The 12,407-nt window shown below is 49.5% G+C and overlaps 1 protein-coding gene across 8 annotated transcripts in view; it reads left to right on the top strand.

The window, feature by feature from the left end:
* LOC111843089 (uncharacterized) overlaps positions 1-11,997 on the top strand; it is a 31,024-nt gene extending 19,027 nt beyond the window's left edge. For 2 of the 8 annotated variants that reach the window (XM_023810319.2, XM_023810318.2), the window contains exons 3-18: positions 761-904; positions 1,707-1,992; positions 2,340-2,627; positions 3,181-3,222; positions 4,020-4,061; positions 4,668-4,792; positions 4,885-5,140; positions 5,270-5,410; positions 6,569-6,612; positions 7,095-7,170; positions 7,296-7,433; positions 7,533-7,628; positions 8,684-8,752; positions 9,381-9,446; positions 9,554-9,590; positions 9,963-11,997. In XM_023810319.2, coding sequence (XP_023666087.2) covers positions 761-904; positions 1,707-1,992; positions 2,340-2,627; positions 3,181-3,222; positions 4,020-4,061; positions 4,668-4,792; positions 4,885-5,140; positions 5,270-5,410; positions 6,569-6,612; positions 7,095-7,170; positions 7,296-7,433; positions 7,533-7,628; positions 8,684-8,752; positions 9,381-9,446; positions 9,554-9,590; positions 9,963-9,973 — 1,861 coding nt within the window. In that variant the 3' untranslated portion in view covers positions 9,974-11,997. The remainder of the gene's footprint in view (positions 1-760; positions 905-1,706; positions 1,993-2,339; positions 2,628-3,180; positions 3,223-4,019; positions 4,062-4,667; positions 4,793-4,884; positions 5,141-5,269; positions 5,411-6,568; positions 6,613-7,094; positions 7,171-7,295; positions 7,434-7,532; positions 7,629-8,683; positions 8,753-9,380; positions 9,447-9,553; positions 9,591-9,962) is intronic. The other 6 variants (XM_023810321.2, XM_023810320.2, XM_072710071.1 and 3 more) reach the window with 6 other exon arrangements.
* Positions 11,998-12,407: the final 410 nt, after the last annotated feature.

Raw genomic sequence — 12,407 nt, 5'->3', positions numbered from 1 at the left:
CGTTTGGCCCCCGGTCCTGTGCTGCTGCAGGACAGTATGGGGCCCCGTTTGGCCCCCGGTCCTGTGCTGCTGCAGGACAGTATGGGGCCCCATTTGGCCCCTGGTCCTGTGCTGCTGCAGGACAGTATGGGGCCCCGTTTGGCCCCCGGTCCTGTGCTGCTGCAGGACAGTATAGGCATTTATCAGAGGGGACCAGTGATTATGGGAGCAGCTGGCCTGCAGGGGGCGACAATGCTGTATGACCTTTTGACCTAGAGTTTGCGGAGTGTTTCTGGGCCTCTGGGTGAGAGCGCCTCCTGCGGGGGGGTGGCACTTCACTGAAGCCAGGCATTCTCCGGGCCTGGTGTGGGAACAGACTGAGGAACAGCGGGGGGGGGGGGGGAGGGGATCACGTTCTTCATGTTAATTTTGGACAAAGGAAAGTAGAAGCGTTCACGTTTCACAGCATGTTCATCTCCAGCTTTTTCAGCCCCTCTGTGTTCCTGAAAGCGTGTGATTTCCCCTCCGTAAAGCCTGCCCCCACCGCAGAGCTGCTGAATCTTATCTTTTTATAGCCGAACATTTCAGAACAATAACAAATGTGACTCTGCACTGAGACGAACTCCCCTGCTCAGAGCCAAAGAGCCTATAGCGTGCACACAGTCAAAAAAAAATCATATTCACAAGCCAAGGTTGCTCTGGTGCAGTGGCTTGAATCTGTGGCTAATAATCTGCACGTTTGTAAACAAAGATGGATGCTGTGCCCCTTCTGTGTGTGTAGGCTGATGTACCAGCGAAACGAGGATGACGAGGAGGAGGCGGCCCGCGAGCGAAGGCGCAGGGCTCGTCAGGAGAGGATGAAGAGCAAGGACTTCGAGGAGCCGGTCACTGTGGCAATGGAGGACGAGGCTTTGGATAGCAACAGGTAGCCCTCAGTAGGAGGACGCTCTCCTCGGCAAGAGAGCGTGACGGGAAATAGCCAGAGCAGAAATTCGAGTTAAAAGAAAAGTGAGTTTGTTTCTGCTCTGATGTTGAGGAGATGTAAAAATGAGGCATCAGCTGGCTGAGTGTGAGAACGGGGCAGAAATGTTACGGTCTGTTTTTAGAACTGGGCTTTTGTTTACTTTTCTATAAATGCGTTTATATAACGGCGAGATCCTCATAGGAAGTGCATGTGGAAATCCACAGATTTACAGCAGGCTGCGTAAATATTTATAATTTCAATGGGAATAGCGGGGCTAGTCAGTGTCTCAATGAGACTAACCACACTGAATTAAATTTAATGCTGAAAGTTAATGATTACAGTAGACATACCTGAATCTGGATGGATCTAATTAATAAAGAGAGAATTGTTTTGATCCATTAAGAACAGTAATGACACTCAATGAAAATAAGTATGGTCAGTGCCACTTTACAATAAGGCTACCCATATAAAGGGTTTATGAATGGTTTATAATCTGGTTATTAGTTAGGTTGTAACATTTATTGTAAATTATTTTAAACAAGTTATAACAGTTTTCTTTTTATTAATGAGTTGCTACCATTTACAAGTGGCAAAAGGGGCCCTTATTGTGTGGTCAACATCAGTAATCGCCCTCTCCACAGCGCCCCCTCATGGGGGTGTGGAAAAACGCCTCACTATGTTGTTTGGCGAGCGATGAGGCTGTCCACTTTTAAGATGCGTTTTAGATGTTTTTCAAATTTGACTTGTTGATTTTTCATCCCAGCGTTTTACTGACCTGCGTTAAATCGCGTGTCCGCCACCCCGGCAGCGTGGCGGAGAGGGACGCGGCCGGCGGGAAGGGGGACGCGGCCGCCCACAATGACGAGGAGGGGGACCATGCGCTCCTGGAGAGACTGGCCAAGCGTGAGGAACGCCGGCAGCGCAGGGTGCAGGAGGCGGCAGAGAGGCAGTGGCGGGAGCCCGAAAGCAGCCAGCCCGGCGAGAAGGAAGAGGAGGAGCCTGAGGAGGAGGAAGAGGAGGTGCCAAGGAGGTCCTTCCGGGGCGAGCAGGTTGGTTATGTTGGTTTTGATTTTGCTCACTGTATTTTATGGGTTTTATGAATTCACCGACAGGGTGTATGTGAGGCAGAATCAGGGGCACAGCTAAAAATTCTGTGACCCCTGACAAAATATCACATTTATTCCCCCCACGGTATATTTTTCTGGGTGTGGGGGGCCCTGCTGGTATTTATTGAGGCCCCTATAAAGTGCTGTGCCCCTTAAATCTACCAGGGTCATTCATGCCCCTCTGAAGCTCCTGGGTGTGGGGTACTGGTGTGTCAGCTTTGGGGGAGTCGGGGTGGGGGGGGATAGTCTGTGGGGGCTAATCAGAGTGGTGCCCTTGCTTCACTTCGTAGGAAACGGTATCGGCGCGACCGGCCAGGTCCCATACAGAGTTAAGCGAAAAGCCTGTGATTTCCGACGACGATGCGGAAAGCGCCATATCCAGGCCAGAGGCGGAAGAGGAAGAAGGAGGCGTTTCGGGGAACGAAGCTGAAGGGGGCGCTGTAGTCCCCCTGGGGGAGGAGGATGGGGAGGAGATGAGACTGGTGGAGGTCGAAGGGACCTCAGAGGAGGAGTTAGGAGAGCAGGAGGTGCCAGGGGAAGGTGCTGAAGGAGGAGGAGGCCTGTCTGAGCAGGAGCTGGTATGGGCTCCTCTGGCCCCGGAGGTGGCCTGTCTCTCTGACCTCGGAGGTGGCCTGTCTCTCTGGCCCCGGAGGTGGCCTGTCTCTCTGGCCCCGGAGGTGGCCTGTCTCTCTGACCTCGGATAACTCAAACTCATCCGTACTCATCTGCGGGGCCTTTGACAGGACTGAGAGTTGAGTTATCCGGACTCTGCACTGCTTCTTCGTGCTCTTATATGCTCACGTATGCCGTGTGATCACTGCGTGTCACGATATGGTCACGGCACGTTTCTGAAGGCACGGTTCAAGCACAGTGTGGTCACCGTGTGGGTTTGTCTATGTATCATGAGGCCGTTTCGTGAAGGCAGGTCACAGTTTGGTCGCTTGCAGCACGCTGACACTTATGGCCTCGTGGCGGAGCACACTGCGGGATTTCCAAGCAGAAAGGCATGCGACAGGCCGGAATAGACGATAATCCCCGAAACCGTGCTTCTCCTCCACTCCGAGCCGCTCACGGTTTACAGGATGTTGTAGACCTCCCAGTGTCTCACAGACGTCTCCTGTTTACATCAAGGTCTGCGAGGAGATGCTGAGGAGGTCCTTTTCTCGGGATGAGGTAAGAGTTTCTCCTTTTTATCATCTTGCTTCATTTCCTCCAAACACTTGAGGCCATAAATTCCAGGCTATAAATGCTACGCATTTCTGCTATAATGTGACAGATGCGTCGCTGTAAAACCTTTTTACAGAATCGTGTAATGTTTATAGAAAAAATTAACATCCACTTGTAACCTAAATTTCATTTCAAAACACTTTACGATTACTTTAGCTCAGGGGTCTCCAACTCCGGTCCTGGAGAGCTACTATCCAGTAGGTTTTCTGTCCCACTTGGCTTCTGATGAGTCACACCTGCTCCTGGTATTTACCTGAGAACAGGTGTGGCTCATCAGAAGCCAGGTAGGATAGAAAACCTACTGGATAGTAGCTCTCCAGGACCGGAGTTGGAGACCCCTGCTTTACCTTATCTTGTACTCTTAAAAATTAAGATGAAAATTTCAGATTTTTAAATTTTAACTCACTCTTGGATGCATTCTTGTCCCCTTGTTCACTCATATTTATAGCAATGGAATCGATTTAGTGAAAACTTTTGCACATCTAAAACTAAAAACATGGGCTAGTTGCACGCTGAGCGCAGTTCTTCACAGATGGGCGCGTTCAGGTGTGTTACACTGAAAATCAAACTGGTAAGGGGTGTGACTGGTGTAAAAGCCTTGTGAGCAGCGGGTCTTATGTAAGCCTGTGTCCCCTGTTTTCCGATGGGCTGCTTCGCGTTTTGGCTTGTAAATGAAAGCCTGCCTTTGAACATATTCGTCATGCTGCTGTGGAGTAAGTTCTCCTCTTTCCTCCAATGTACAGGAGACCCCAGAACAGCCCAAATGGTCCCTTAGAAAAGAGGAAGTGTGAATATCGGGACACTCCTTATTGGGGGGAGGTGGGGAGGGGGGGGGGGAGGCCTGTGGAAGCTACTGATCTTTAATCCAGACATCCCACCCCTCCCGCAAATGGACAGCAGCTCCCTGACACCCGCAAATGACGCGCAATGTCCCGGAGATCTGTCCTCCTGCTGTTCAGCCGTGGTAAAGTTAACCGGCAAGAAGTTTTACTGCTGCAGCCTCGCCCCAGATTTTACCACTGCTGGCCCCGTCAGCAGTATATACATATATATATATACATACGTTATTACTGTAATACTAGCCAAGTACTGGCCCGTGCCCCCACCCTCCCGGATGCCCCTCATCTGCCTCCCTGAAATTGAAATCCCTAACATGGAATGTCTGTTAATGAGAGAGAGCTTTATTCCAGTGTTGTTTCGAACCATTACCCAGAGCAAATCAGTCTATGGACTCACCATTCAGTACATGGACATGTCTACTGTGTGACCTAAACTGGTGAAGAGCGTAAGGCGTTTGTGTGAGGCGTCTTTAAGCATGTGGCTAAGGGAGGGCGTGTGGAGGCGGGACTTCCTGTTGAGTTCCTGGGTCCTGTGCCGTCATTGGCCAGCAGAAGCCGGCCGGGGATCCGGAGCCTGCCTCGCCCCAGATGGAAAACTCTCCACAGTCCAAGCAGCCGAACGGAGGTCTGAATGACGACTTCACGGCCAGACACCGGAAACCGGAAAGGACTCTGAGGTAGGCCAGGCCAAAGCCGGACTAACAGGCAGGATTTCCCTTTTTTGTCGTGTGTGTGTGTGCGTAATATGTATAACTGTGTGCATACGCAGCCGGGGGAGCACGCACTCAGCTGAGGAGGAGCAGGAAGATGCAGCCCGGCAGGAGGCAGAGCGCAAGCTAGAGGAGCTGAAGCGGAGGCGCGGCGAGACAGAGAGCGAGGAGTTCCAGAGAATGCGGCAGAGGCAGCAGGAGGCCGAGGCCGAGCTGGAGGACCTCAAGAGGAGGCGGGAGGAGAGGAGGAAGGTGCTAGAGGAGGAGGAGCGTGCCAGGAGGCAGGAGCAGGAGGACAAGAAGGCCAAGGAGGAGGTGGGTGACATCTAGGATAAATGGGGAGGACTGCTGTTGTACCCTTGAGGGAGGTGATGTGTCTGCTTTGATTAGCTGGTTAGCAGTTGGGTTAGTGGGTTTTTAGAAATCATTGTGTGTGTGGGGCAGGAGGAGAAGAGGAGGATGAAGCAGGAGATCGAGAGGAGGCGAGCCGAGGCGGCGGAGAAGAGGCACCGGGTGGAGGACAGCGCCGACGGCGAGAGCAGGAGGCCCTTCCAGTGCCTGGGGCCCAAGACTGGATCCATGAAGGTCGGGCCCCGCAGCTGCAAGCGCTCCCACGAGGGAGGGCGTCCGCCTTTGACCCGCGCCAAAAATATGCCCACACTGCTGCTCCCTTCCTGGGAAAACATAGGACTGGCTGCCACAGAGAGATCCGAGGCATTGCGGGATTGGTCCACCAGGACAGAGGGTGAAAGGAGCCGTTTGTGCAGTTCAGTAGTTAAATAAATAGTTTAGATACTGAAAAGAGTTAAATGTTAGGATTTGTCTAAGATCTCAGCCAAAGTAATATTGGATTAAATTGTAAAGATCACGAATTAGACAAAAGCAACAGTAACCTTGGTAACTTGGTGCTGGTAATCACTAATCTATGGTGCTGTTCACACCCTCTAACCAGCAGAATGCTTAACTAATACTAGTAACCAGGCCCTAGCGTTTCCTTCTCCTCTACACAGGTTCTTGTCCTGCACGTTCACAATCCTCAACTTTGGCAGATGGCGTCATTGGAAGGACGCTTGGAAACGCTTAGGTTAACGGAATTAATTGTGCTTAAATATGGCCATTTGAGATGAGATTGAGGCTGGGGAATTTCCTGTCACGAGTATTTTGGGAACTCCCACATTAAGCCGAAGTGTAGTGAGCCATTTTTTTTTTTTTTAAACACTGCAGGAAAACTTGCTGTTTCCATCTTCTGCGGTAATTTATCATGAGGACGACAGTCTTGTTCCCACAGCTACAGCTGGCTGTGTGAGGCTTTGCTTTTTCTGGCCAGATGACAGTGACGGTTTTGGGGAAGGGGGGGGGGCACGCAGTCACGTTTCCCATCACGAGCCGCGGGGGGGTGGACGTCCAAGCGGTGCTCGCTTGCCGGGCCTCGAGACGTTCCGCCCGTGACCGGCAAGCCAGAAAAACGCAAAGCTTCCCAGGGGCGCCGCAATAAATCTAAAAAATTTCACGGCAGATGAATCCAGGTCATGGTTTTGGATGAATGCTGAGGCACACGGTTGGTGCACGGATGCATTTGCGTGGATATATAGGAACTGTGAGTCACGTGCTTGTCCGTCTTCTCCCTAAGAAAACCATGGGGGTGGGGGGGGTAGCGCGGAGTTTCACAGACCTAAGATTGTGTTTTATCAGACTTGCATACGCATAGTGCAGTAAACACAGCCTTGTGTGTTTTCCTTTCAGATCGGGGAGCGGGCGGAGTTCTTAAACAAGTCAGCCCAGAGAAGGTCAGTGCATCTCCGGTCACCATGTCTCACTCCTGTTGACACCGCAGTCAAAACACACAAATTTACTGAATACAGCGCGGAACAGCCATCATCTTATGTACTGTAAATCAAGTAGTCATGGACCTAGCTGCCCCCACTACACGTACACACACACACACACACACACACACACACACACACACACACACACACACACACACACACACACACACACACACACTGGTATTCATATCCTTAAGAGAACATAGGCAAGTCACTGCAGTAATAGCAACTAGGAAGTAGCACAATGCCTTTGTGCAGTTAAAAAAGAAAATCTGACATTACAAAAATGATTCTAAATTTCTTTTAACCACTCACGCCATGACCCCTACCTTTGGGTCGTGACCCCCCTGTTGAGAAGCGGTGCTTAAAAGACTGCCAGGTGTCAGATGTGTCCCCCCCCCAGGGCTCTGACGACCTGCACCTCCCTTTGTTTACTGCAGTTCCGTGAAGACGTCGCACTCCCCCATCGTGTCCAAGATCGACAACCGACTGGAGCAGTACACCACTGCTGTTCAGGTAATGCGGTGGTTTACACCTGCAGACAAATAATCAAAAACTCATTGAAGGACTGAGGTGTGACGCAGCTGTCTGTTTGTCTATAAACCACTTGGAGAGTAACACCATCCTCTTCTGTTGTGTAGACCAACAAAGAAGTCAAGGCCCCCAAGTCGGCAGCCGTCGACCTGCCTGTGGTAACAGACGGAGTCCGCAACATCAAGAGCATGTGGGAGCGAGGGAATGTGTTCAGCTCTGCCGGAACCCCAGGCTCTACTAACAAGGTTGGGCTCTCTGCTGCTCCCTATGGGCTTGGAGGTCTAAGTTCACCCGCTCAGTCTTTAACCCTTAGTCGCCTTTTTCCGATCTCCTGCTGGTTTCAGGAAACAGCCAGCATGAAGATAGGTGTCGCCGGAAGGATCAATGACTGGCTGAACAAGGTCCCAGAGAGCAGCAAAAGCGGGGGAGGGAAGCCCGTCGTAAGTCATCTCGGCGATTAGAGCACGTTGGCTGTCCTGCGAGAATGTCGAAAGGGGACAGGAATCCCAGTGACAGCAGGGCGTAACGTTTGGCCACCAGACGTGCTTCGCCATGGGAGTCGAAAGCCTCACAAAAGGTTGCGGGGTGTTTTCAGTTCGCGGAAACAGCGTAGAGGAAGCGTTTTATGGTGGGCCGTTGACGGATAGCAGGCGCTGTACAGATCAGCCCCATGGTAAACGAGAAGCGCTCCATGCCGGGCGAGTAACATTGAGTAACGAGTAACATTGAGTAACGAGTAACATTGGTGTTTATCAAGCAGCTTATCTGCAGCCTCACCGTCACAAACTTCTGAGGGCTACAGGTTATTTCCTGTTTCTTGACTCAACCATTTGTGGAAAAAATCATTGTTTGGTTAGAACAAACATTTTTTCTTTATTGGGAAAAAAATGACCAGTCAAGTCTTTATACCTGTTGAAACAATTACTCCAGTTGTTTCTAGAGCACCAGAACTTAATTAAAACCTGGAGACAGTAAGATTTATGGTGTGGTATCATTGCTTGTCAGCACAATAGGGGAATCCTTAATCTATATTACTAGAGCTCCCTCTGCTGGATGGATAAAGTATCAAACAATTAGCAGTTACACCAAGCAGTTCAGTTATAAAGGGCTCACTATGTGTGTCTTGATGTTTCCCCCTCACTCCTTTTCCTCTTATCTTTTGTCTAGATTGCTTCTTTTTCCTGTCCTCTTTTCTCTCTGCGGTGTTCCCTGACGGTTCTTTATCCTGAAGGATTTCTCTGTTCCACTTCTCTAGCTTTGTGGTCCAGGTCAGGTATTGTACAAGTTCTAGAAACCTACTACTGCATCCACTCTTTCTGCTCTTTAACATAGTTGATTTCAGTTGACAGAGATCAGGAGGCATCTGTGAGTCTCCCTTGAGCTCACAGTGGTGGAATCTATTTGGGCTGCGGCAAATTGTGTACGGCCTGTACGCTATTCCGCACGTTTCCCTCCTGGACAGCTTCATATACTTTTGTGTTGCTGTGGTTGACAGGACCTGAGGCCTGGTGATGTCACCAACAAGCGTAACCTCTGGGAGAACAAGGGCTCCGCCCCTGACAAGGTACGCCCCCTTCAGGTGGTTTAGCCGACTCGCAGGAAGACATCATTTTTGGCTTCATCTATGTTTAGGATGGATTCAGTTGCCCTGTTAGGAGGTGTCATAACTTGGAACGTGGTCTTACCTTTGTTTTGTCTCGTTTTCAGTACCTTAAAACCCCACTGAGTGAAACAGGTCGGATTTTGACTCTGAGTGTATGTTGTGGTCACTAAGGTTCACTCAAAGCTGGTTGCTGCTGAAATCCTCTGACTGTAACATCCCAGGACAGAAAATGGTGCTTCAGATCCCTGCATGACCTTTAACATCTTACTCACTCAGCCGACGGGCACCAGACGGGGGAGATAATGACACTTTTGCGAGCGGCCAGTCGAAGGCCGTCACGGCTGCCTGTGTATTTGCCTGTGTATTTGGCAGATATGGCAAAACCGGTTGCGTTCCCCCTCATTTGAGTGTTGAGGCGTGTTGAGGAGGCAGCTTTCTGTCTTCTCTGAAGCGTGTGTTGTGATGTTGCCTGCATGACAGAGTGCTTTTGAGCTTGGTGATGGTATCTCTCACAGCACTGACACACGTTACGCTGTTGGTTTGCACATGGCGGGGGGGGGGGGGGGGGGTGAAATTGATCCAAATTTAGCGTAAGATGCCAGTCAGAATGCAAGCAAAGGTCGGACTCGCAGGGGAAGACGGACGTGGGTTGCAGGTCAGTGAGGCTAACATGTCAGCTGGACACAAAATGCGACATTTAGGTGCCAGGTCACTCATCTTTTTTTAGTGGCCTAATCTTTGCTTGTGTCTCACACTTGTCAGGTGACCGCTGGAGGAAAGAGTAAATCGGCCACCAATGGTAAGTGATACGGGGCACCAGCAGGGGGCAGTGTGGAGGAGACAACTGAGGAGTCAAGAAACATGTTTTTCTGCTGCTGGGTCTGAGAGAGGGTCATGTTTTCCTGCCACTGAGAGTTTGGTAGAATCATGGGCTGCAGTTTTGGTTTAATAACTTTTTTAGCTGCAGTTGCATCACAAGTATGACCAACAGATATGTATTAATCCCCATCTGTATTTGCCCTGTCTTAGAGGAATTGGGATGTGTACAGTAGTTATTGTAAGAGAGCTGTTTTTAATGTGAATTTTTAATGTTTTCTAAAAATGAAGGAATTCTTAGTTTCCTGGTTTAAACTCCTCTTTGTCTGTTGTATGACCAGATTTTTTTTCTTAGCAGGACACTAACAGCACCACCAGGTGGCAGGAGGAGAAGGCTGCACCCAGCAAGGAGATTCTCCCTGTCGCCACAATATGCATAAAATACCAAGCAGGGGATTTTCTGTAACCCTGGCGGGGAGATGGGGAGGGGGGTGGGGGGAGGTTCAAAAGGGATTATAAATGCATATTAGCACTGTATGTAAAAGCCCAGCACCTTAACACGTCACCGTAACGAGCCTTTGCACAAAACCTTTACTGCTCTTTGGAATCGACGCTGTGAAACTCTGGTCATGTTCACGTCTGATTTCACGTCAAGCCACAGAGGAAAACCAAAGCCGTGGTGAGTGGCGGCACAGGTTTGGCGCCGTGGCTGCGGTTTAACGCCCTCCTGTCCACGGCGTGGTATTCTGCCTTGAACCTTGCGCCAGCTGGCAGTGGTACTGATGGTAGAGACTCACGAAATACTTCAGGTCAAATATATAATATACGAAAAAATATCAGATAAAATATATGTTAGTGCATATATTTAGTCCTGATCTTTTGATTATATGTCACAGCTTTATTTCATATTTGTTCACCTTTTGTATGCAAACTTAATAGCCGCTCTTAGACGCATTTACAGAAATATCATTATTGAGGCCACTGTCCTCTGAAGCTTTATTTTTCACGTTTTACGAATGCGCAGTGGTTGTGCCCTCCTGCCAACAGAGGCATGGAGTGATGCTGGTTTTCTCGGTTAGTAGTGCTGTTGACTAATCTTTCTCTGCTCCTGGGTGCACAACAAAGACCGTGCCTGAGACTGCAGATTCCTCCCGGGTGAATGTGGGCCTCATCTGTTAACACCAGCCAGGACTGAGTATGCTGTGGTCCGCGCTGTGGGCATTTCTCATCATTACCGGATTGTTACATCTTTGCATAAAAATGACCGTGAATCAAAGATGGCCGCCCCATTATTACTACACCCATGAATATCTGTGCCAGGCAGGCAGCCTGGTCCGGTCTGGTCTGGTCTGGGCCTATCGCAGCTCAGAGCGGGTGCCTGCGAGCGAGAGCCTCCAGAGCTGAATAGAGGTTGTATTTCAGAGTAAAAATGTTCAATCTTGTGGTATTATCCCATTTCACTAGTGCCAGTTGTCTTACAGAGCGATACTGAAAGCCAGCACGTGGCAAAGGCTATCACTGTTTACACTGAGAAATCGGAGGATTTGGTGACGAAAGAAACAGGAAGTGCAGGATGGGAATGGATCAGGTACAGGAAGTAGGGCGGGAATTGCGTGGATGGGACAAACGGAACAGCTACAGGAAGTGCAGGATGGGAATGGATCAGGTACAGGAAGTAGGGCGGGAATTGTGTGGATGGGACAAACAGAACAGCTACAGAAAGTGCAGGAATGGATGAGGGGAGAAATGGATCAGATGGAGGAAATATGAAGTTAAGAATGCAGCAAGAGAAGAGCTTTGGAATATGCTGGTATTATTTTTAATCAAATTATTTAAACACTGAGATTTGTATTCAGGAAAATCTACCTTTTATATTGAAAACAAGTATTACAGGGGAAATATGTTCTAAATTATTTTAATAGGAAGTGTTATAGAGTAGACGTAGTTTTAAATGTTTGAGTGTAGAGTACAGTCCTGTACAATGCATCCGTGCGCTTTCTGGGACACATTCAAACTGGTCAGGTCACAGTATGGTCAAATGTGAGCTGGGCTGCCAGAATCCCTACAGCATGTCCAGTTCAGAAATATCCAGTGTGCAGTTTATAGTGACAACACTGCCGCGGATCGCTCCACTTGTTCGTGGTAAGAGTTGGGTGACTTTGCATTTATTAAGCAGATCCTGACCACTCACGGTAACAGTGATCTCTTTCTATTACAGACTGTCCTTTCCCCCCCCCCCCCACATTATGAGCAAAGCAATGCAACTTGTGTCCTTGCAATATCTGCAGCTTGTGTTACTGTGTAAAAACTATGGGTATGTCTACATGTAGAGGATAGCTTAATGTCTTGAAGACAAATTACATCGACAATAAAGAGGAAACTGTCCAAAAGGGGGCTTCTGGGCTGTATTTCTGAAAGCATCTCGCACTATAAGCATCACCATCCTGACACGGTAATTAGTCCTGTAATTGTTAGCCACGAGTCCAGGCCCACCTGCGCACGAGCCAGGTTATGGACAGGTTAGTTACGGATTGCCTAATACTGCAGATGGCAAGAATATAACCAAGTATGGACTAGAGCCCGGGCTGAGACACCCCCACAGCAGCTAAAGGGAGACCGAGCCATTCTGGGACACGGCCAGGGCTGGACCGGGATTAAAAACCAGACCTTGACTTTGGAATCCCCCCACGATAAATTTTGCCGACCCACAAAACCATGGGCCCACTGGGAAAATGTCTGGGGATCACTAGTCCCTAGTGCCTGAAAGGTGAGGAACACGGGTAGTTATAACTGGGTGGAA

Source organism: Paramormyrops kingsleyae, chromosome 3, assembly GCF_048594095.1.
Source record: "Paramormyrops kingsleyae isolate MSU_618 chromosome 3, PKINGS_0.4, whole genome shotgun sequence".
Classification (NCBI taxonomy): domain Eukaryota; kingdom Metazoa; phylum Chordata; class Actinopteri; order Osteoglossiformes; family Mormyridae; genus Paramormyrops; species Paramormyrops kingsleyae.
This window is presented reverse-complemented; position numbering and strand designations above follow the sequence as displayed.